The sequence below is a fragment of the Leucopleurus acutus genome (assembly GCF_964270905.1).
Source record: "Leucopleurus acutus genome assembly, chromosome: 12".
NCBI lineage: Eukaryota > Metazoa > Chordata > Mammalia > Artiodactyla > Delphinidae > Leucopleurus > Leucopleurus acutus.
In genome coordinates, this window is record NC_139154.1 from 46134259 (window position 1) to 46159157 (window position 24899).

General features: G+C 36.8%; 2 protein-coding genes across 8 annotated transcripts in view; one reads left to right on the plus strand and one right to left on the minus strand.

Moving 5' to 3' along the window:
* NCOA1 (nuclear receptor coactivator 1) overlaps positions 1-24899 on the plus strand; it is a 259910-nt gene that overhangs the window by 60385 nt on the left and 174626 nt on the right. For 5 of the 7 annotated variants that reach the window (XM_082852158.1, XM_082852164.1, XM_082852165.1 and 2 more), the window contains exon 2: positions 3731-3857. The exons of 1 other annotated variant lie outside the window; for it this stretch is intronic. The gene's annotated coding sequence lies outside the window, so the exon portion shown is untranslated. Of the gene's footprint in view, positions 1-3730; positions 3867-24899 lie in introns of all 7 variants that reach the window. One more of the 7 variants, XM_082852160.1, reaches the window with a different exon arrangement.
* On the minus strand, positions 21387-22311 carry LOC309969536 (thioredoxin-like). The gene has a single exon (XM_082851372.1). The coding sequence runs from the start codon at positions 22249-22251 to the stop codon at positions 21913-21915; it is 339 nt and encodes a 112-aa protein (XP_082707498.1). The 5' UTR covers positions 22252-22311; the 3' UTR covers positions 21387-21912.

A 24899-nucleotide genomic window follows, 5' to 3' on the forward strand; every position in this document is an offset into this window, starting at 1 on the left:
GAGTGTAAACTCTCCTTGTGTCTGGGGTTCTCAACCATTCCTAACTGACATAGTAGTTCATACTTGGTCTTAAAGAATTTGTTAAAATCTTAACTGATTTTTTTTTCTTACATACGTGTATGGAGGCCACTTCTTCCAATGACCTGCCAAAGGTAAAACAGTTTGTGTGTACAGCCTCTCCCTGGAGGAATTTGTCCCTCTTTGGTATTTAAATTACTTGGTTGCCTTCTGACTTCAATTCTTTATTAGATTCAAGAGAAGTTTTGATTTTATAAATCTGGCTTTTTCTCACTAGGGTGGGAAAACATTCTTTTGTGGCTTTCTGCATTCTAGGTGGAAGTGGAACTACTTAGAGTTCTTGACAGGGTTTGCTATTTCAAACTGCTGCTTATTCGGATCCCTCTTGAATGTTTTCTCTTGCCTTCATTTGCCTCTTGAGCACTTTGTCATTTAGGATTGAACCCAAGGGAGACTACTTCCTCCATGAAGCTTTTCCTGATCTCACTAAGTAGAATAGAACATTTCTTGAATTGTACAACTGCTTTGCTTCTTGTACAGCTGTGTTTCATTTTTGCAGACCCGTTGAAACCTTCATTGAGGTTGAGCAGCTTTCAGAATTCGAGACCTCTCAACCTGAGAACTGTCCTTCTACCTTCAAAGTTTATGGCTGTTATGGTTGATAGATTTTAGGTAGGATCATAAAGTAAACTTGAGATACAGAAATATACAAGAGAACTTACATTTATTAATATAATAAAAATTTGTGAAATCATACCACATAGTTTCCTGTGTACAGTTATTGCTCTTGAACTAAATTATTTTCAGAAATAAGACTTAAATTTGTAGAATCTAATTTCTTAGAACTGTGGGCTTGGTTACACAAGCTAGTATATATTCACACAATGAAATATCATGGAGTTTTAAAAAACAGTGATAAAACATATCCTAACATGGTAAATCTGCAGGATATAATGAGTGAAAAAAAATAAGGTGCAAAACTGAATATTTTGTGTAAGAAGGCAGGAAGAATAAGATTATATTTGCAGTTAAGTGTATTTGCATAAAGAATTACTAGAAGGATATACATACAAGAAACTAATAAAAGTGGTGACCTGTAGTAAGCAAGGACAACGTGAGCTGCAAGTGGATGATATACAAATGAGACTTCTCAAACATGTTATGTTCCTTTTTACATCATTTTGATTTTTGATTCATGTGAATGTAGTATATATTAAGAAAAGTTAAAGTTAATAAACATTATGTGAATCTTAAAGGATAACAGGAAGATTTGAAAAATACTTTAGAGCTGATAAAATATGTTGGCCTATGAAATAAAAATTGTGTGTGAGATACCTTTATTTTACATAAATCAGATTTTACAGATGAAAAGGTAAATACAAAGCATGGAGATTTGCAAAGATCAAGGTTTTATGACTCTGGCTCTAGATGAATAAATATATAGAAAGGCTGGTGTTCTAGCATGATTAGAAAGGTTTGGGGTCTAGACCCAATGTGGATGATCCCTCAAAGCAGAAAGGAGCATTGTGTTTAGGCAGCAACTATAACAGAAACACAGAGTGCTGAGAGTGGACTGGGGAACAATTTCTTACTCATGAAACTACTGGGCATATCCTTGGAAACTGATAAAATGTATCTAACTATTGTCAGGAAGAACAGGAGATGAGAATACCAAAGAATATTCTTATCACAAATTAAAACATATAAAGAAACAATAATTACATTACGTAAATAGGTTATAGCCCAGAAATCAACCATGTTGTAGACAAATGAAATGTATAAGAAGAAATTTATAAATCAAGGAGTGGTTTACTTAATTACTTAATGTTGTTAGGAAAACTGGCAATTTGGAATACAGGTCAGTTCAGAGTTAAATCTCTTTCCATACATCATTTGGAATGAAGTATTCAAATAATTTATCCCACAGAAAAGTGAAAATCAGAGTATTTATCTGTTATCAAGAAATTCCTAAGCAAAGAAATAATAAAAGAAGTGAAAAATGCACTGATGGATAAATCTGGCCACGTGAAAAGAAAAACTTTTGTATTGAAAGCCAGCGATAGACTGAGAAAATGTTAAAAGTAGATGAAAGACATAGTATTTTTACAATATAAGTGGTTAAGGAAAACATAAAACTCCTTTCCCATTCTACCCCAGGTGGGGCTGGAAGAGGGAGAGTTGCACACTTGGGAACAAAGGCAGTGTGCGTTACGGGAGAAGGATCTGATTAATGACATAGATAGCGTTCAGTGTCTAACTAAATTTGAAGACCTTAATATTATAGCAGGATCAGTCCACGTGGTTGTGTGTTTTTTCTCTAGCAGGTGATTGAATTGACCCAGGATTAGGAATTTGAGAGTGGTGAAGTGGAAGAAAGAAAATAACGTACTTGGTGGACTGATAGCTTGGGTGACAACCAAGATTTTGAGATTGGTGATAACACAGAACTGGAAAGATGAGTGTAGGTAGAGTGCATCTAAGGGATTGAGACTGGACCCCGGTTAGAAAAGATAGAGTGGAATATTGAACGACAAAGTCAAGAAGAGGGTTGGACAGCCAGATGGCATGACCATGAGGGAAAGGGTGGGACTGCTTGTGAGGTAGGGTCTGGAAATGTTACTGTGGACAAGGTTGATTCCTATGGCCTTAGTCTTCACTCTAGAGGGTTCTTTTCCAAGAGCCAGATTTAGCCCAGTGGTTGAAAGTAGTGTTCAGTGATAAGGTTGAGGATGTAGAGGTCTTTTGTTTTACTATGTAAAAGGGGTTTCCAGAGGTCCCTGTGGAAAAGGTTGGAAGGAAGGGCGGCAGTTGGGGAACACATGCAGTGACTGAGACAGCAAAGAGAACACTGTGGGCATGAAGACAAGAGAAAAGGTAGTCACAATGGTTTATGTTTTGAATAAAGCCCAAGGGTGACAGGGGTGGGAGCCACAGGTAGAAGTAACTAGCAAGATTCCTGAATTGACCTGTGGTGTAATGATCGTCTCTGGAGCCTGATCCACTGTGTCTTTGTAATCTAAAGGGAATATTAGTCGAAAACTTAACTCTGGGTGGTATAACCTAAAGCAGTTAGGCTTTAAATAACGAAAGCCAGTAGGGCTCACATTTCTTAAGCATTCTCTGATGTCTGCACAGTCCCACTGTTTGGAGTTAGCTTTGAGGTAGAATGGGAAGATACAGCACTACCATTAATTTAGGAAAGTCCACAATTTGTCACGTCCTACTGCCAAGGACCCAGGAATGAATGATAGCCATCATATTGGGTGCTTCTTTATCATAGAGGTATCTTCTGCTGGAAATCCTGTTTCCTCCTGCTGTTCCATTTTACCTGAAACTGGGTACTGAGGCCACTGCTGCTGGGGTGACTTCAGCAACTCTGATGAGTGAGTCAGTAGCTTAGGTCTCTTGCCTCCTTGAATTACCAATGCAAAGCCCAATTTACTGCATACCTCCTTTGGGGATCAGAACCTTTTTAAAGCTAGTAACTAATTACTGCTTATCAACTTTATATTTGTTTACTTACTTAACCTTTATTCTTTAATTTCAGTTTTTAAAATCTGTGGTAGGGACAAGAATGGGAATTAGAATTTCTTGAACAAGGAAAGCATCTGTTATAAGAATCTTTGTATGCTTATAGGGAAACAATGATGTGTCACAGTATCTAAAATCTAATGTTTTCAGTAGAACAAATGTCTCTTTTCTCCTACTTTAGATCTAATGGGATGTAACTGGAACCGACTCTGATGATAAAAATCAAGGACCATCAGGCAAGATCAGGCAGTAAGAATTTTTGCTTCCAAATGAAGACACCGACATTTAGAACTTCTACTTATTCTAAGGTATTCGAGGTACAGTTTTACTTTAATTTGACTCCTTGGCAGTCATTTTATAATGCTGATTTCTATCTATATAGATTTCATAAGTTTAAAAGTTTTTATGTTAGAATGGTTAGCTTTTGGGGAAGAGGCCACCCCCCCCCCCCCCGACACACACGTTCCTCCAAATCTGAGAAGAGATTCAGATTTTAAAGGGAGGTCATCCTTATAATTAGGAAAGCATGTCAATTATAAGAAATAGAATGGACTTCCCTGGTGGCACAGTGGTTAAGAATCCACCTGCCAGTGCAGGGGACATGGGTTCGAGCCCTGGTCCAGGAAGATCCCACATGCCGCAGAGCAACTAAGCCCGTGAGCCACAACTACTGAGCCTGCATTTTAGAGCCCGCCAGCCACAGCTATGAGCCCGCATGCCACAGCTACTGAAGCCCACGTGCCTAGAGCCCATGCTCCGCAACAAGAGAAGCCACTGCAATGAGAAGCCCGCGCGCCACAACTAGAGAAAGCTGTGCACAGCAAGAACCAAAGCAGCCAAAACTAAATAAAGTAAATAAATTTATTAAAAAAAAACGAAGAAACACAAATGTAAGAAAATATATCAAAATGTTCATTAAAAATAAAGAAATACACTGAGTGCAGATTAACACTCAGTATAGGAGAACTGGAATAAATAAATGTCAATTTAATAATTATTTTATTTATGTCATGACCCTCTGAGATGAGCAATTGAATTCAGCACTCTAACCAACTGTGCTTACATGATACAAGAGATCTTAGTGATTGTCCTTTAGTTTGATCTGGAAACCTCTCTTTCCTGTTTTCCTAAACTTACTGTTAAGAGTTTTCTATTCACCAAGAAATGTCACTTATACTCCCTGTAGACTGTTTCTATAGGACCTTGGGGATCTGACGGGTTAGTTTCACTTAGCTCAGAAAAACCAGGCGTGTAATTAAAGAGTCAAATGATACTTCCAAATCATTGGGTGTCCACTTTAAAGACTACGTAAGACAATTGAAAACAATCAAAGGAAACATAGTATCAACAGAAAACATAGTGGTCTCTATTTTTCTAAAATACATATAAATTTCAAAGAGGGTACAGTTAGTTTGGTGTTTATTTAAAAACAAAATAATTTTGTGTTAATTGTATTTTTCCAAATAGGCAGAAAGTATGGAAAGATAATTATTTTTAGGGACAGTCAGAGTTGGTTGGTTCTCTGTATACATTATAGAGGTTTGTAAATTAATTTTGCTAGATTATAGAGAAGATGAAAATCTGAGAAAAATGTATCACTTATTACTTGGATTTTAAATTTCATTTTATTCTGTTTCGGAAGAAGAATATGTAAAACAGTAAATTCTACAATATAAGAATCCATATTGAAAAACCTAAGACTGCTTCAGTTAAAATAAGTGGATTACTTTCTAGAAGGCGGTGGTATAATTGAGCAGTTTTTGCCAAAGAAAAGTTACCTCGAGTCAAATAGCAGATGAAAAAGAGGTTGTTTTGATGAGAAGTTTTAAGACTTCTCTGGCAGCTAGCAGGTATATTGTACTTTTCAAAAATTTTTTGGTGTCAGTTTGAATCAAATGGTAATGATATTAAATATATAATTTGACTTATTACCAGAATCATTTTCCTTTTTAAAAAATTTGGATGTACTTTATTTTTTGGCTGTGTCAGGTCTTAGTTGCGGCACGCGGGATCTTTTGTTGCAGCGTGCAGGCTCTTAGTTGTGGTGCGTGGGCTCCAGAGCTCGTGGGCTCTGTAGTTGCGGCACACGGGCTCTCTAGTTGTGGCACGCAGGCTTAGTTGCCCCGTGGCATGTGGGATCTTAGTTCCCTGGCATCCCCTGCAGTGCAAGACGGATTCTTAGCCACTAGACCACTAGGGAAGCCCCTCCCTTATTTTTTAAAGCTATCTTTCCTTCTTACTTTCATTTAACAACATTAGTTGAATGTTCAGGCTTTGCGAAGAATAAGTCTAAATATGTGGAAGGATATAAATTATTCTATAACTTCATTATGAATGAAGTTGAAGACATCTTTCACTCAGAATGTTTACTCTGGGTCTAGGGAGGCTAAATACTCTCATCTGAAAACCATTTAAAAGCAATTTTGAGGACTTCCCTGGTAGCGCAGTGGTTAAGAATCTGTCTGCCAATGCAGGGGACACGGGTTTGAGCCCTGGTGCAGGAAGATCCCACATGCCGCAGAGCAGCTAAGCCCTTGCACCACAACTACTGAAGTCCGCGCACCTAGAGCCCGTGCTCCGCAACAAGAGGAGCCACTGCAATGAGAAGCCCACGCACCACAAAGAGTAGCCCCCGCTTGCCGCAACTAGAGAAAGCTCATGCGCAGCAATGAAGACCCAATGCAGCCAAAAATAAAATAATTAAAAAGAAAAAAAAGCAATTATGAAATGAGCACATAAAAATCATAGTTTAGTATTCCTTTCTAAGTAATATAGTTAAGTTCTGTATTCAGATGTCAACAAAAAGAGAGTAGGAAATTCTGATCAATTGAATTTGGTGACTAATTGGTTGTGGTTGTCACCCATCTATGGTTCTACTTGTGAAAGTGCCATATAACCAAATTAGGTTGCTTAAATCCTTAAATTAGGGATTTCTATTCATCAATTTCTTATATTGCCCCGCGCATTTGCAAACTAATATTTGTCATTTTCCCTTTCAAAAATGAAGTAAAAATTTCACAAACTTGTGCTCAGAAGTTTTATATAATACATTTTGACAATATTTTCTTTCCTTCTTTTTTTTTTTTTGCTGTACGCGGGCCTCTCACTGTTGTGGCCTCTCCCATTGTGGAGCACAGGCTCCGGACGCGCAGCCTCGGCGGCCATGGCTCACGGGCCCAGCCGCTTCGCGGCACGTGGGATCTTCCCGGACCGGGGCACGAACCCGCGTCCCCTGCCTCGGCAGGCGGACTCTCAACCACTGCGCCACCAGGGAAGCCCTCTTTTTTTTTTTTTGACAATATTTTCTTAAAAATTTTTTGAGAGGATTTTAAGATTTTGAGATAGTGGGATTTTGTTTTTTTGGGAAGGGGGATTAAAACAAAACAAAATCAGTACGAGTTGCGGCCCTAGAACATTTGTAAGGTGATGTCTTGGATTATAGTTTACATTAAGTTAAAACAGTACCTTTAAAAATATTTTGTTTGGACTCACAAAAACATTTGAAAACATTTCAACAAGGTATAATTGAGGGAATAGGTATTCCCTTGCCACCATGATTTTCTCTGTGGTGTGATGGAAAGAGCACAAGCTTTGGCTCTTCTACTTTCATGCTACCCTGAGGAATTGAATTAATATTTGTCTTAGTTTCCTTTTCTTTAATAGTTACTTTTTAGACTTTTGATGAAAAATGAAAAAAGTGTATAACATTATATAAAATGATGCTTTTCAGTGTTAGATTAATGCACATTATTGCTAAAGATAGAGAAGACCACACTACTGAAGTATCATTCACAGTTATCCTTCTTCTAGCAAAAAACAGGTCAACTCACACTACTACTGAGAAGCTTGTCAAACCAGTTTCAAACTTAACGACAAATATTATGCTTGGAGAGAAAGTAAAATGAGCTTTTGGCAAAAATCCCTTATCAAAGGCATACCATCTGGAAAAGCAATTACTGTCATGTGCATGCTAGCAGAATTTTTTGTTTTTCAGTTGGATGAAAGCACTGATGTGCTGAGGACATACCAGCACTTCATAGAGATGTGTTACTGTTTAATCACTGAGAAATCCACACTAACAGAAGAGTTTTTTTGTTGATATTTTGTTTTATTGTTGTTGTTGGTGGTGGTGGTGGTTGGTTAGTTTTTTAAAGCCATTGTTGTCTGGAAAAGTTGCATTGGCTCCTCTGATCAAAACCCAACAACTTTAGCTGTAGGAGAGGGTGCACTTGGTCTGAAAAGAAATTGCACCAAGATATAAATTTATATCCTGCTTTTTTCCAGAGGAAAAAGTTTGGCATTTAGTAATGTGATTTCTGGTTGTGATTTAATGTTGAAAAAAACCAGTAAAAATTGTGGATGTAAGCAATTTTTGGCCACTAACACCATGTCTTTTTAGGATTTTGGGAAGAAATGGTCAGCAAATATAGGATCCTGCTTTTCCACAGCGATGTATGCTAGCTGTGTAGGGTGACAGGGCTTTACATGTTTGTTAATTTGTTTTTTAGTAAAATAAGAAGAATGTTTCTTTACCACTGATAATGCCATTTCTATGATTTCAAGGAGGCATAAACTTACATCTACTTTTTCAAATAGTCAGAACTTATAACTTCATATTCACAGTATCATGAGTTTCAATGTTAAGGATGAGGTATAAGAATTTTATAAAAGTCTGAATTATGATGCAAAATAATTCTTATCTAAGAGTTTGACCATTTCCCCACACTTGATGATTTTATTGGGTTATCAAAGAAAAAACAACCAGTGAATTTTTATTGTACATGTTTAAAAACCACATCTAAATTTTGAAATAGAACATGAAGAAATACTTTCCAGAGCCAAAATGCCGGCAGAGAATATATTAGGAATCTTGTTGCTCCAGTCTCTCAAATTGAAGCATTTAACATCCAGTTTTGAGTGGGATATGCTCTTTTTTGGACATTGAATGGAATGCTGAAAGTAGACTTGAGAAGGAAATATTTCTATAATTTCTGGGTCCATGTTCAATCATAATATCCAGAATGTATTCAATATAACACAGTTGATTTATAATTAAGAATTAGGCATTTTTAGTTTAGTAGAAATAAAGAATAAGAAAGGAGCTAGTTGAAATGGAAAGCAGCTTATGGCTAAAGCTGGTTCCAGAGCTGGGGCCTTGAACATCTTGCAAGGAAGCTATCATAGGGGGTGGCAAAACAACGAAGGTGCTTAATTGAATGGGCTCTGTCTGGCCAAAGATGAGACAATTTGAGCATTAGTAAGTGTAACTACAATATATAATCAATCACATCCAATATGTTTAAACTGATGAGTTAATGATGATACTTTAAAGAACTCATTCATTTTCTTTGGAGTATGCTAAGAAACCAACTATACCTGAATGTGACCAGTAGTTGAGGAGAGGAAGTTTCTTTTCTCAGGTGTATTCTAGTTAGTAGTATTCTATTTACAGTTAATGGGTGATAAATAGAACATTACCATTTCATAATGAATTCCAGGACGTAAGCAAAGATCATCAGTGGCTGCTAACATCACGGGAGGAGGGACAGTCGGACATTAGGTTTCTCTTAATGAAAATTCACGATCCTTTCTGTGAAGTATCGTTGCCAAAAAAATTGAATTTGAATCTAAATCTGATCAAGCCTCTAGCTCCAATCACCGATTTACAGGAAACATAGAAGACAGGGAAACAAGTGAAATGATACCATGGAGATGCAGTCAGCAGAATCTAGACTATGGGGAAGTCTTTGGGACACACAACTTGGTTTTTTTTTAAACAAATAAATTGTGAGGAACAAAACAAGAGAAAAGAAGGAAGAAAACTGAAATTAATAGCAATGTTTGGACTTTATTTGGGTCCAGATTTTAATAAATAAATATTTATAAAATAATCAGGGAAATTTGAACACTGGATATTTTATATTAAGAAATCATTGTTAATTTTTAGGTGTGATAGATAACACCATGTAGTTATATTGAAGAAGAGTCATCTTTTAGAGATACATAGTGAAATGTTGATGGATGCAAGGATTTGTCTGGGATCTGCTTTATTATCAGGAATAGAGGGAAGGCTGTGGCTGGGGATGAATCAAGATTGGCCATAAGTTGATCTTTGTTTAAGCTAGGCACTTGTGGTGTTGGAGGGTGGGGTGGTGGTGGTGTAATTCTTGATATTATTTTCAAAGCTTTTTTGAAAATTTCCATAAGAAAAAGGTCCAGAAATTTACATTTTCTCTTTCTTGGCTTATAAGAATACAATTGAACTATGTGTATTTAGCAACCTGCCGAATTTTTATTTCTAATAATTTCTTGAGTCTTTTGGGATATATATATACAAAACCATATTGTACACAAATGACAGTTTTACTATATAGTGCTTACTGTTTACCAGGCTCTATTTTAAGCACCTATGCGTATTAACCCATTAGGTCCTTGCAAGGAAGAGCTCCAGTGAAATAGACATTAACTTGCCCAACGTTGTGTAGTGGGTATGTGGCAGAGCTGGGATTTGAATCTAGGCATTCTAGCCCTAGAGTCTGTGCTTCTCTGTTTGTTTGTTTGTTTTTGCGGTACGCGGGCCTCTCACTGCTGTGGCCTCTCCCGTTGTGGAGCACAGGCTCCGGACACGCAGGCCCAGCGGCCATGACTCACGGGCCCAGCCGCTCCGCGGCACGTGGGGTCTTCCCGGACCGGGGCACAAACCCGTGTCCCCTGCATCGGCAGGCGGACTCTCAACCACTGAGCCACCAGGGAGGCCCACTTCCCTGGTTTTTATATCTCCTTATAAGCTTTATTTTTAACCCCTCCACTCTAATCCTTGTACCCTTTATTTCTTTTGTTTGTTTTAGTGTACTGGCTAGAATTTAAACTTTTAAATACCAGTTTTCATTTGTAATTTTGATTTTGGAAGTTGTCTTAATATTTAGTGAATCCAGAGTCCAGTCAAATTTACTCCTTTATAAGGTACTCACCAAGAAACTAAGAATTGACTTAGTATGAAGCTAGAAGCCAAAGAATAAAGTGTATCGCTCTTTAAAGTTGCCAAGACATGGAAGCAACCTACATTTCTATCTAGAGAGGAATGGATAAAGAAGGTGTGGTACATATATACATTGGACTACCACTCAGCCATAAAAAAAGAACGAAATAATGCCATTTGCAGCAACAGGGATGCATCTAGAGATTATCACACTAAGTGAAGTAAGTCAGACAAAGACAAATATGATATCACTTATATGTGGAATCTAAAAAAAAAAACGATACAAATGAACTTATTTACAAAACAGAAATAGACTCACAGACATAGAAAACAATCTTATGGTTACCAAAGGGGAAAAGTGGGGTGGGGGATAAATTAGGAGTTTGGGATTAACAGATACACACTATTGTATATAAAATATATGTATTTTATATTCAGAATACATATTTTATATATATATATATATCTCTGAATCACTTTGCTGTACCCCTGAAACTAACACAACATTGTAAATCAGTTATACTTCAATTAAAAAAAGTAGAATAAAGTGTATAGTAACAGCTTCTAGTTTTTTTTTTCAAAATTAGATTTATCTCCCGATCTGCAAGCAGCCTATTCCTGGTCCGTTTGACTTTGAGTTACTTGTTGATTCCATTGGTCCTATTTGCTGAATTTCTCTGTGACTCTTTGATCTTCTTCCCCCGACACCCCCACACCTGTCATACAATTACTTCTCATTTGACTTTACATGGGTTCCTGAGATAAAATCAGGGGAAGCACTTAGCACACTGTCCAGCACATAACATATATCTAGTAAATATGCCTTTTGGTTTAAGAGAAAGCTACTTCACAGTTTTGTTTTAAAAATTGTTCTTATTTCTTTAATTAATTTTTTAAATGGGGAGAGGCGAATATGGCGTAGTTACTTTAAGAAGCCCGAGGCCTGGGACGTGGGGGAAAAACTGATGATAATGTGCTGTGGTGGTTTAATGAGTATCTTTGTGTTCTCTGTAAGGCACTTGCTTATAATAGTCTCTCAGTTTGAGAAAGATTACCGAGAGAGTTGGATGCCAAAATAATACTTCTCTACTAGGGAGTGAGGTAGGAACAATTTAGGGGAAAATGTAACTTGTCCCAACTCCATGGGATATTTACATTTCTCTTTGGCCAGCAGCAAAATACATTATGATGTAAGATAGCTAAGCTTCATGAAAGGAGGCATATACGCTTCAGTAAGGAGGACAATTTTTGGTTTCACCCTCAAGAGTAAGAGATTGTTCATAATTACAGATAACCTTTTCCTGAAGTTTGTGGAAGGTGACCATCTGAAAACTCGGTGTAGCTAGTTGAAACCTGTGCTATTTTTCTGTCCTTCACTGCCTTGCTCCCTCCATCCCATGTGCTTGTTATTTTGTATAGCAATAAACTGAAACAACCTTTTAACGTATCTTTAATGGTATTTTTGGAAATTATATTAAACTATTTGGAAACTGAAGGTTGTAGAGGCACAAGAATTTCTTCCATTTTCCAAATGACAGAATATAATTATTCAATATAATTATTGAATGGCACAGCTATTGAAATTGAATAACCAGTTACTTGACTGTTCTGCTTTTATGGACTAGTTTATTGGTAAGAAATAAAACATATTTTTTGAAGAATAAAATAAATGTGTGTGGTGGAAACTCACTCTTCTATCTGATCATGAAAGCTTTGAGTGGAAAGATGAAATACTCTCCAAACTACACCTGGATGCTATGGAAACCAAAAGGTGATATGCAAGATTAAGCACAGTTGAGAGGTGCTCAGTTTAACATCTGTCATCAGTTAGTTGGTAAAGGCCTTGAACCATTTATTGTTCTGAAGATGATCTTAAATGAGGAGGCATAGCTAAAGTGGTCAGTTACAGAGTATGGGATCAGTGAATTTAAGAGAAAAGAAAGCTGATAGGAGAAAACAAAAATGTAATAATAATAATAATAGCTAATATTTAGTGTTTACTTTGCAGCAGGCAATGTGATATACACTTAAATATATATTTTCAGATACTATCCCAGTAACCCTGTGAAGTGTAAACTGTTATTACATATATACGTATGCAAATAAAAAACTCTGCATAGCAAAATAAAACACCAAAAAAAATTTTTTTGTAGGAGGAAAATGAATCTTAATAAGGTGTACTTTGAAATTAACTCACAGGAGAGCCAGGATTCCTCCATCTCTTCATCTTGGAGTGAAACCAAAAGCTTGAGTTCAGAAACTGATTTTTAATCAGAATTGAAAAGGAAAGCGAATTCTAGTTTAAACAAGCTGCAAAAGCGTGGATTTGGGAAAACCAGGGATTTAGGGATTTTGCTAGTTCAGTATAATTTTCTGATATGATAGGGCTCCTGAAAAGTTATTGTAGTCACTAATTATTAGTTGGAGTGTAGTGTCTCATACAAGAAAAGTCATAGCTCTAACATGCTAGTCAAATCACATTTTACTGTTTTAAGGAGGGATGCCTTATTGGTTTTGAAATGGTGTTTGATATGGAGTGACTTTCAAGTATTTTTATCACTTTAACCTCCTATTTCAATTAAAAATGAACATGGAAATGAATTTAAATAGCTATTAATATTTTCGAGAATTTTTGGACATTGCTTAGAATTAGAAATTCCTTATATTATTAAAAAACACTCTGCCTATTACACGTCTAGCAGTGTAAACTAAAATTAGGTTAGGTGTAAGATTGAGAACGTCTGACCTTACTCTTCATATATGGATGCGTTTCCTGCTAGTAAAAATTGAAAGCCTGAAGTATAGTGTAAGACCTGTATTGCTTGTAACGTGGTTTATTTAGTTACTTATAAAGCTTCCATTTAAATTTCGGATTAAGTATACTTTTCCAGTTGACTGTGCAACATTAAAAAAAAAAAATTAGGTTAAGCCACGAGGAAAACGTCAGTAAACTCCAGAAAAGCTAAAACTAGACATGTCCAATCTCTCACTATAACAGAAGTTTAAAATGTGCTACTCCAACCACTTGGAAAAATCAAACAGAAAATGTTCTTAAATCATATTGAATCAACCAGGAGATCAAGTATACAATAACTGATTATATAGCAAACTAAATACAGACTCAGGCAAAGACTGATATTGACCTTAGAAAATTGATTTTTGAAAAAGAAATGTACTCAACCTCAGATTTTAGTAAAACAACAAATAAAACCAACAAAATTAGTGCCTGGGAGAAAGGGAGGATATAAATAAGATAAAAGCAGAAACAGATGAACTGAAAAACAAACTGTAGAATTAAAAAAAATCTAAGAGCTACTTCTTAAGGTTAAAAAACAAAGTAAATATCTGACTGATTTTATCAAGGAAAAGATAGAAAACCAAAGTAAGAAAGAATAAACAGGACATAAAAGCAGAAAAGAGATTTTTAGAATTATAAGAGAGTTCTATTTAGTAACCATAAGCCAATTTATTTGAAATCTCTCTGAAATGAATTAAATGCCCAAACTACTTTAAGAAGAAGAAAATCTGGGCAACCCAGAAAACTATGGAAGAAAAGTTCGAGTCATTTTCTCAAAAAATTGGTTCTGGGGCCAGATTGTTTTGCCAGTGAGTCTTTTCTAGCTTTCAAGGAATATATAATTCCTATGGTGAGAAATAGTTCTGGAGATTATAAAAAGATGGAAATATGCCCAATTAATGTTATGAATATCTTCACAATGGTTACTTCATGGGAGTGAGATTCTTTCAGGGGATTAGTTTTTTAGTTTCTACTGTAAGCACAGATTTTTCTTGAAATTAAGACAATTGAGGAAAAAAAAAAAAGCAAATCCAGAAGTTAAAACCTTAGACAAAGATGTCTTTTTTTATTTTTTTTTTGCGGTACACGGGCTTCTTGCTGTTGTGGCCTCTCCCGTTGCAGAGCACAGGCTCCGGACGCGCAGGCTCAGCGGCCATGGCTCACGGGCCCAGCTGCTCCGCGGCATGTGGGATCTTCCCGGACCGGGGCACGAACCCGCGTCCCTTGCATTGGCAGGCGGACTCTCAACCACTGTGCCACCTGGGAAGCCCCAAAGATGTCTTTTATATCTATTCATATATTTACTAGTGTTACTAGTACTCCTCATTCCTTTGTGTAGATGCACATTTTGATCTGATATTCATGTAGATCCAAATTTTGATCTGATATTCTTTTCCTTCTGCCTAAAGAACATTTCTTTAAAAAGGTGTGCAAGGGCTTCCCTGGTGGCGCAGTGGTTGAGAGTCCGTCTGCCGATGCAGGGAACGCGGGTTCGTGCCCCGGTCCGGGAGGATATCACATGCCTTGGGAGGGGCTGGGCCCGTGAGCCATGGCTGCTGAGCCTGCGTGTCTGGAGCCTGTGCTCCGCAACGGGAGAGGCCACAACAGTGAGAGGCCCGCATAACGCAAAAAAAAAAAAAAAAAAAAAAAAAAGGTGCATGCCTTATAATGGATTTTTCTCAGCCTTTGTCTAAAAGCATTTCCATAGTCATTTGGAAATATATTTTAACTGGATATAGAATTATTTATTTATTTATTTATTTATGCTGAGTTGGGTCTTTGTTGCTGCACATGGGCTTTCTCTAGTTGCAGTGAGCGGGGGCCCCTCTTTATTGTGGTGCGTGGGCTTCTCATTGCGGTGGCTTCTCTTGTTGCGGAGCAGGGGCTCCAGCGGTGCGGGCTGCAGTAGTTGTGGCTCTCGGGCTCTAGAGCGCAGGCTCAGCAGTTGTGGAGCACGGGCTTAGTTGCTCTGTGGCATGTGGGATCTTCCTGGAACAGGGCTTGAACCCATGTCCCCTGCATTGGCAGGTGGGTTCCTGTCCACTGCGCCACCAGGGAAGCCCTGGATATAGAATTTTAAGTTGACTTTTTTTCTTCCAGTACTTAGCAGTGTCACTACACTGACTTCTCATTTGCATAGTTTCCAATGAGAAGTCTTTTTCTGTACATAATGAGTCTTTTTCCTTACCTCTGTCAACTTTTAACATTTTTTCTTAATCAGTGGTTTTCAACAGTTTGATTATGATATTTCTAAGTGTGGTTTTCTTTGTTTATCTTTCCTGTATTCTGTTGAGCCTCTTTGTTCTGCGGGTTTATGGCTTGAAAAAACATTTGCCTATTATTTCTCTACATATTTTTTTCTATCACCTTCTTCCCTCTAGCTTTTAGACCCCAGTTACATGTATATTAGTTTGATGTATTGCTACAAATTATTGGTGTTCCCCTTCTTTTCCTTTCTCCCTCCCTCCCTCCTTCCTTCCTTCCTCCCTTTCTCCCTTTCTGTTTTTTCTTTTTGTGCTTCATTTTGGATATTTTCTATTGTGTGTTTTCAAATTAATTGTCCAATCTGCTATTAATCCCATCCAGTGTATTTTTCATTTCAGATCTTGTGTTTTTTATTTCTAGAAATTTCATTTGGGCTTGAAAAAAATCTTGCCCTTCTCACCTAAACATCGCCATGTCTTTCTCTGCCTTCTTGAGCATGTTGAGCATATATATAGTAGTTCTTTTAATATCTTTGTCCGCTTAGTTCCGTCTATCTGTTAGTTCTGTGTCTGTTTTTATTGATCTGTTAGTCTCTTGGTTGTAGGTCATATTTTCCTTTTAGTTTATATGCCTTGTAAATTTTCATTGGATGTCATTGTGAATTTTATGTTGCTGGGTGTTGGATTTTGTTGTATTCCTTTAAGTAATGTTGGTCTAAATTTGGCATGCAGTTAAACTTTTTGAAATCACTTTGATTTTTTTTGAGATTCACTTTGTTTTGAGGAAGCTTTGGTAGGGTGGGTCCTGGGCATCCTTATTTCCTTGAGCTAATTTAGAGTTGCTACTTTTTGAGGACTTTACTTAATGTTTCATGTATTATTAAAACCGTGTAACTCAGACTGGGACTTGAACACATGCGGCAGGGATTTGGATGCATGCGGCCAGGACTTGAACCAGGCCAAAACTCTGTTTGGGACTCCAACCCACGGTCTTTTAAATAGAGTCACTCACCTGGTGTCTGGACTTACTGAGACTCACGTTCCTTATGTAGGAATTCCGCGAGAGGCAAAGTGATAGGCAAGAAGTAGATTTATTAATATAGGACGCTTGTAAGAGATGCAAGCAGGCAGGCAAGGGAGCTCTGCCCTGAGGATTAAGTGGGCTACAATTTTATAGTCAAAGGAAAGGGGGAGGGGAAAAGGCTGCCTTCTTCGAGTAGACATGGGGCTTACATCACTAGTTCCTCCTTCGTATCAGTCAGGAGAGTGTCTCACCCTATGAGGTCAAACTAGGATTATCATAGCACTTATTCAAGTCAGTAGAAGGGTGGTGACATTTTTCTTCCACCTAATGGCCTGGGGCATATCTTGTGCTTTTATTTATGGCTTTATAGTTAAGCAAGCCTGCTTCATTCCACGATGTTCCAATAGCTTTCTTGGACGATCATTAACTTAACGGTGGTCTCCCAAAGTTTCCTAGGTTTCCCTCTCTATCTATAGTCCCTTAGTGGGACTTCTACAACTACCTGTATAACTATCCTATTCTATCCCTATCATTATGAGGTCTTTTCACTCTACTTGGTGGGAATACAAATTATCTCTACCCTTGTATGAGTTTTGGGACTTCTTTGACCTATTTGTTTTTCATTGGTTCTTTCCCCAACGTTAGGTAGTTTCCTCTTGCAGATGACCTGTCAAAGACTTGAGGGGAGACCTCTACAGATTTCCAGAGCTCTGTGTCTGCAGGTCCCTTCTCTCTGGTACGCTTTAACCAGATTCTGGCTGCTTTGGCTTCCCTGAACATTGTCAGTCTGTCTCAACTCTCTGAGACTGCCAGGCTCTGTTGAAGTCCTCCCTCTCTACCCTGCATCCTGGAAACTGCTTCAGGGGTGTAAAGTGAGGCAGTTGGAGGTCTCACCTAATTTTTTTCCCCTTTTCTCAGGGATCCCACTCCTGCTTTGACTGTTGTCCAATAGCTGAAAGCTGTTGTTTATTTTATCCAGTTTGATTGTATAACCAGAAGGATTAATCAGATCCCTGTTACTCCATCATGGCTGTTTGTAGAAGTACTCGATTATCTTTTCCTTCTTTTCTGTGGGTTAAGATGTGGACCTAAATAAAAGAAGCCAGGAAATCATTTGGCTTGTTCTCAGTGTTTCAGGTGTTAGGCTTAACTGTAACTGAGGCAGAGGAGTCCCTAGTTGCCTATGGTCCAAACCCTTTGATAATAATAAACAGGCAATTTTGGTACATCCCTTCTCACTTTCATTCTCTGGAACCTACTGCAGTGGTAGGGTGGTTGATCAAGAATTATGGTATTCTGAATCTTGGTTAGGTACTACATAGTTTTAATAAGTTCTTAATACTCTTACTTTCAACTGAATTAAGACCTATTTTTACTTACTTTTTCTCAGCTATTTCAATTTGCTATTACCTTTAATTTTATCAGGTTTTTTTTGGCTATTTTATTTGCTAGTAAGTTATCTATCTGGTTGTCATTTTTCCCTGGGTTGTATTTACTTCATCATGTGTTTTTCTGCATCACAGTAACCTTTAGGATCTTGGAAGGGTTTGATCTTTATTCATTATTATCTTTAGTTTTGTTCCTGCTTCTCTGTTCTTGCTTTCCTTTACCCAGAAATGAATGAGCAAATAAGTGACTGAATAGACATAGACAAATATATTCACACATATATACACACAGTGCATTTTCTCAATTCTAAGACTATTAATTGTGATATATACTATTGATTGAATATACTTTAAAGAAAGAAGAAACATTAAATTTATTTTTCACATCCTTCTTAGAAATTAATTGACAGAAGCATACATTTATCCATACAGTTTCTATACCATCTTCTTTGGAATCGTAATACAAGAGTGAGTCTAATCCTTTTTCATACTGACATACTGATTTTCCTCACCTGTTGCTGCTTTTCTATACATTATGATTGTCAGTATAGTTTTGAGTCATATGGGAAATGTTTGGAATTTAACTGCTTTTCTTTGTTGGCTAAATTCATGGTTTCAGTTTTTCTATAAACTGTGAATTAAATAACTTCTTTTTTGAGTCAGCTGGAAACTTTTGACAGATATCCAGCCCTTGGGTAATAGTACTTTGTAAAATGTAAATTGGTCACACCAGTGTCTCCCAGCTCTGCTAATTCTGTGATCTATTTTGAGGGACTGGGTAATTTCTACTGCCTTTAATTGCTCTTGCTTGTCTCGCAACAGACAATTTTTGCATCACAATAGCTTTTTATTTCAGTGCTTTCTGAAAACATTTTCAAGCGACAGTTAGGCTTTCAGATTTAACTTAAAATTCAAAGGCTTGTGAGTTTATCTGTGCAGTAAATTCAGCTGTGGTGATATTTGGATAAACAGATACCTTCTATGGGAAGGTATTTCCCATAGGTTTACACATGGGCAAGCAGTTACATACATCACAACTTACTCTTTTGCTTAACTACTGGTACCTTTTTTGGACATTAATTCTGATACTTCTCCTAGTTTCAGAAACCTAGAAATATTATTTTAAGAAAAGCATTTTTAGAATTGAGAAAATATGATTTAGGAATTCAGTATACAATAGCAAGCATAAAGTCTATCAAGTGATAGAATTATTTCATTAATTTTTGAGGTGATCAGGTAGCAGTTAGAAAAATTAGTGTTGAACCTGTCTGTATGCAAATGTATGGTTAACTTTTTAAAAACTGGAAAACTAGTGAAACTATGCAAATAGTAACCCAAAATAAGAAGACTCAAAAATTGACTAAAAAATTAAGTACATCTATATGAAAAAACCAGCACAAAATTAAAAAGAAAAATAACAAAATGGAAAATATTTACAAATTTGACCTTAAATCCTATCTAAAATAACTATGAATATTTAAAAAATATTTACAACACTAAGATTCCAGTAAGTACATTGATAAAGTCATGTCCATTAGGTCAAAATAGAGTTTACATAGAGTAAACAAACGTAAGGAAAAGAGTTCAACCTCCTGGGTAAATAACTGAAACAATAGTGAATAACCTTTTTGTACTTATTGAATAACTGTAATAAATTAGGGAATGAAGTACTCATGCATTGTTTTGGAATTGGTACAGCTGGCCTCCATAAGTACCTTTTTGTACTTATTGAATAACTGTAATAAAGTAGGGAATGAAGTACTCATGCATTGTTTTGGAATTGGTACAGCTGGCCTCCATGGTTTTCTGATGAGAAATTCCCCTGTAGGTAATGCATTGTTTTTCTCTGGCTGCTTACAGGATTTTTTTCTTTGTGTTTAGTTTGAGAAACTTTATTATAATGTGTGTATGTTTGGATTTCTTTGGGTTTAACCTGTTTGCAGTTTGCTCAGCTTCTTGAATTTGTTAGTTTATGATTTTCACCGAATTTGAAAAACTGTCATCCATTATTTCTTCAAATAAGTTTTCAGCCCACATTTTCTCTCCTCTTCTTCTGGGATTTTGATGATGTGAATGTTAGATCTTATGTAATTGTTCCACAGGTCCCTGAGGCTCCATTATTTTTTTCAATTTATTCTTTTTCTTTTTCTCTTTTTCAGACTGGATGATTTCTATTGATCGATCTTTAAGTTCACTTTCTTTAAGATCGACTCTTTCTTCTGTTATCGACATTCTGCTGTTCAGACCATCCGTTGAATTTAATTTTGGCTATTGTATTTTTCAGTTCTAAAATTTCCATTGATTCTTCTCTATGTCTTCTGTTTCTTTGCTGTGACTTTCTGTTTTCCCATTTGTTTCAGTAGTGTTTGTAATTGTATTTTGGTTCATTTTACTGATAGCTGCTTTAAAATCCTTATTAGATAATTCAGACATGTTTGTCATCTCAGTACTGGTGTCTGTTAATTGTCTTTTCTCATTTAAGTTGAGATCTTTTTGTATATTGCTTTATTTTTTCATGAATATAGTTATAAAAACAACTTACGAGAATAAGAACAAAGAGGAAATAGAACTAATCTAGCTGTATAAACTCAATTTCTTTCTTTATAAAGTAGAAATAATAATATCTACTTCACAGATTTTTTATAAAGACTACATGAGAACACATACATAAAATATCCATCTCAGTCCCTGGCATATAACAATGCTCAGAAAATATTAGTTAACTTTGCTTTTCTTTTTTCTGATTATAGTATTTTGAAATCATTACTGTCAACTACTTGGCATTTTAAGGGAAGAGGTTCTTTAAAAGAAGTCTTAACCTTCCTTTCCTAACTAGTTCTCTAAATTGTAATTACTTAATACAAAGATCAGCGTCTTCCTCATTACTGTCTTAGCTTTTTTGTTGGGGGATGTACCTTTTTGTTGTTAAACCTAGATTAGTTTTCTCCTTGTCTAGGTCCTAGGTAATTCATCCACTTTCTTCTGTTCCTTAGAGACTCTTTTCTATCTCCAACACTTATCCAGGGCAGAAGTGGAGTGACGTATTGGCAGCTCCCCCTTACTTGCCAGCATGATAAGTACACTTTCCCTTTTTTGCTTTTAGGATTTTACAGCTAAGCTTTACGGGAAAGGTAGAAGGAGTAAGAGGTAGAGAAGGGGTGCTGGTCATGACAGAAATAAACACAGAGGTGTGACAAAGCTTAGGAAATCCTAATAACTTCTTAAAGTCATTGGTAGTCTCTGACTCTTGCTGAGTTGGTAACTGGATGCCCTATTTCAGGGGTCCCCAACCTCTGGGCTGTGGACTGGTACCAGTCCACAGCCTGTTAGAAACGAGGCTGCACAGCAGGAGGTGAGTGGCAGGGCGGGTGAGCGAGGGAAGCTTCGTCTGCCGCTCCCCGTCACTCGCATTACCGCCTGAACCGTCCCCCCCACCATCCGTGGAAAAATTGTCTTCCACGAAACCAATACCTGGTGCCAAAAAGGTTGGGGACTGCTGCCCTATTGGACTGATGCATCTTGATTTTTTTCTGCTTTCTCCTGAAACCTCTCTGACTTTCATGATGCAGAGTTTTTCCTGAGAAAGTGACATTTAAGCTAAAATTCTGAAAGATGAGTTAGGAGTTACTAGGTGAGAGCGGAAGAATGTGCAGGAAGACAGAACCAGCATATCTGAAGTTCTTGAAGTAACGAAGGAGCATATTGGAGGTACTAAAAGAATGTCAGTACAGAAATAAAAATGGTGTGGTATCGGCAAAGGGATAGATGCATAGATCATTGGAACAGAGTAGACAGTCCAGAAATAGGATCCACAGAAATATCGTCAGTTGATGTTTTTTCTTTAAAAGGGTAGAGTTAATATTTTATTGTCACTTATCAGATGGCAGTTAGGTATATAGTGTTTATGCTTGACCTTTCCTTTTTGTAAATAAAAAATTACAAGTTTTAAACAGCCAATGGCTGTTTACTGGTCATGTCTTCAGAAAACATGATGAGGTTAATTCATTAATGGTGGCTTCAAGGTTTTCCTTATTGGTGCCAGAAAATTCACCCACTTTCTGTTCCTTTTTAAAAAACTGGAAGGTTGCCATGCATTTGACTTCACACTCTGAAGCAACATCCTGACAGTCATCCACATCTACTTTGAGGAACACCACGTTGGAATACTTTTCAGAGAGAGAATGAAAGAAAGGCTTGATCATTTCGCAAGTCCCACACCATGTGGCTGAGAAGTCGACTACTAGGAGTTTCTCTCCTGCATTGTTCAAGGCCTCCTGCAAAGCATACTTTCTCTTAATCTGCTTCACCATTTTGGCTGCTGGGGTCTGATGAGCGACCTCACGGTGGAAGCAATGAAAACGGATCCAAGGGGCTGGACAGAGCTTTGGCCAGTTGATTTTTGACAAAGTTGCAAAAGCAATTCAGGAGAGAAACAGTGACCTTTTTAGTAAATGGTGTTGGCTTTGCATTGATATGCAAAAAAGAATCTTGATTTATACTTCACACTTTATATAACAATTAATTCAAAATGCATCATAGATCTAAATGTAAACTGTGAAACTGTAAAGTTCTTGGAAGAAGGCATAAGGGAGAATATTTGTGACTTGAGGTTAGGCAAAGAATACTTAGATATGACACCAAAAGCATGATCCACTGAAGGAAAAAAATTGATAAATTGGACTTCATAGAAATTAAAAGCTTTTTGCTCTGTGAAAGACACTGTTAAGAAAATAAAAATACAAGCTACAAAGTAGGAGTAAATGTTTGACTGTCACATATCCAATAAAGGACTTATGTTAAGAATATATAAAGAACTCTCAAAACTCAAGAGTAAAGAAACAAATAGCTAAGTTTAAAAATGGGCAAAAGACGTAGACATTCCGTCAAAGAGGATATAAGGTTGATAAATAAATACATGAAAAGATGTTCAAAATCATCATTTCTTTTAAAAATCATTTTCTTTTAAAATCAAAATCATTTCTTTTAAAAAAAGAAAATTTGGAATTTGCAGAAAAGTTGCAAAGGTAGTACAGGGTGAAATTTGTTAGTCTTTCCTTCTTTTTGATAGCTCTGACACTTTTGAATAGTACTGGTCTGGTATTTTGTAGAATATCCCTCAGTTGGGTTTGTCTGATGTTTTTCCGATGATTACACTTAGGCTATAGTGTTTTGGGAAGAATACTACAAGAGGTAAAGGACCCCTTTCTTTACATTATATCGCGGAGTACAGTATCAACGTTATTATCACTGGTGGCGAGGTGGTGTTAACCTTAATGATTTTTTTTTACACTTTGGAAAACAGTTTGGTACTTTTTTATGGAGTTAAACATACAGTACCATATAACCCAGCAACCACCCTCTGGGTACTTACTCTAGAGGACAAAAACTTAATTTCACATAAAAATCTCTACATAAATGTTCATAGCAGTTCTATTCATAATCACCCCGAACTAGAAACAACCTGATGTTTTTCTGACGGGTAAATAGATAAATGATGGTACATCCATACAGTAGATTACTATTCAGCAACAAAAAGGAATAAATTATTATTATTTTTTAAAATTTATTTATTTTATTTATTTTTGGCTGCATTGGGTCTTAGTTGCTACACGCAGGTTTTCTTTAGTTGCGGTGAGGGGGGGCTCCTCTTCGTTGCAATGCGCGGGTTTCTCATTGTGGTGGCTTCTGTTGTTGCGGAGCACGGGCTCTAGGCATGCAGGCTTCAGTAGTTGTGGCATGCAGGCTCAGTAGTTGTGGCTCATGGGCTCTAGAGCGCAGGCTCAGTAGTTGTGGCGCATGGGCTTAGTTGCTCCGTGGCATGTGGGATCTTCTGGACCAGGGCTCGAACCCATGTCCCCTGCAGTGGCAGGTGGGTTCTTAACCACTGCGCCACCAGGGAAGCCCAGGAGTAAATTATTGATTCATGTGACAACTGGATGAAGTTTCTGTTGGGGTAATGGAACTTTCTGTATTGTGGTTGTGGTGGTGGTTACATGACTCTATATGTATTGCTAAAACTCATAGAACTGTACATGCAAAAAAGTTTCTTTTATTGTATGATAGTTTACAAAATGTAATTTTTAAAAAGTGAAGCTAAAGTAAAAAGAAAAAAGAGTACATACCTGGAACACAGAGAACAATGGCAAAAATAGCAAAAATGGTACGACTGAAGAATGGAGAGTAACCACATCATTTAGTCCTTGTAGGACTTAATGGACTTTAAGCAGGGGAATGACCTGATCAAGACATTTTAAAAGAGAGGTTTATGAAGTCTCTTTGATCTTCAGTGTGGAGAATGCATTGATGGGAGATAGATTGAAGATCTAAGAGGAAGAATAGAAAATAAGACATTTCTTGCATCTTTCCCACAAATTTTGGTAAAACCCAATTCCTGAAGTCTGTTTTTGGTATTAGGATCTTGTGATGATGATAATAATTATAATTACAAGCACTCCTTTTGACTTTTTTAATACAACCTATATTTTTGTACATTATACTCTGCTTTTCATGTGAATAAATGAAACTCAGTTACCAACTAACATGATTTTGCCTAGTTGTGTCTATCCAATATTTTGGATTCAAAAGTGTTACCATCTTAAAAAAAATTACTTATGCAGTTCTTGGTATATTATTATATTTGCTCTTATTTTGTAAAAATGAGTAGAAGATTAAAGAAATTCAGCTGAGAATAAGTATGCTTATAAATTGAATATTAGTTAAGACCAAGATGAAAATTACAAATCTTTGGTTTCAGTCAGCGCTTATTGGATTAAAGAATATTAATCCAATATTGTGTGTGAAGTAAGAGAACAGATTTTTAAGAAAATGTGGAAACGTAATTATATTGTTGACAACAGGTTAGGTGAAATTAGGGACATACATGTTTTTGAAAAACTTAATAGTATCCCCCTTTTATCTTTTCACACATTTTAGTTTTCATACAAATTTTCGGGAGTAG

Excerpts from the sequence above, each read along its gene's own strand:
- LOC309969536 (XM_082851372.1), bottom strand. The coding sequence starts at position 22,251 with ATGGTGAAGCAGATTAAGAGAAAGTATGCTTTGCAGGAGGCCTTGAAC.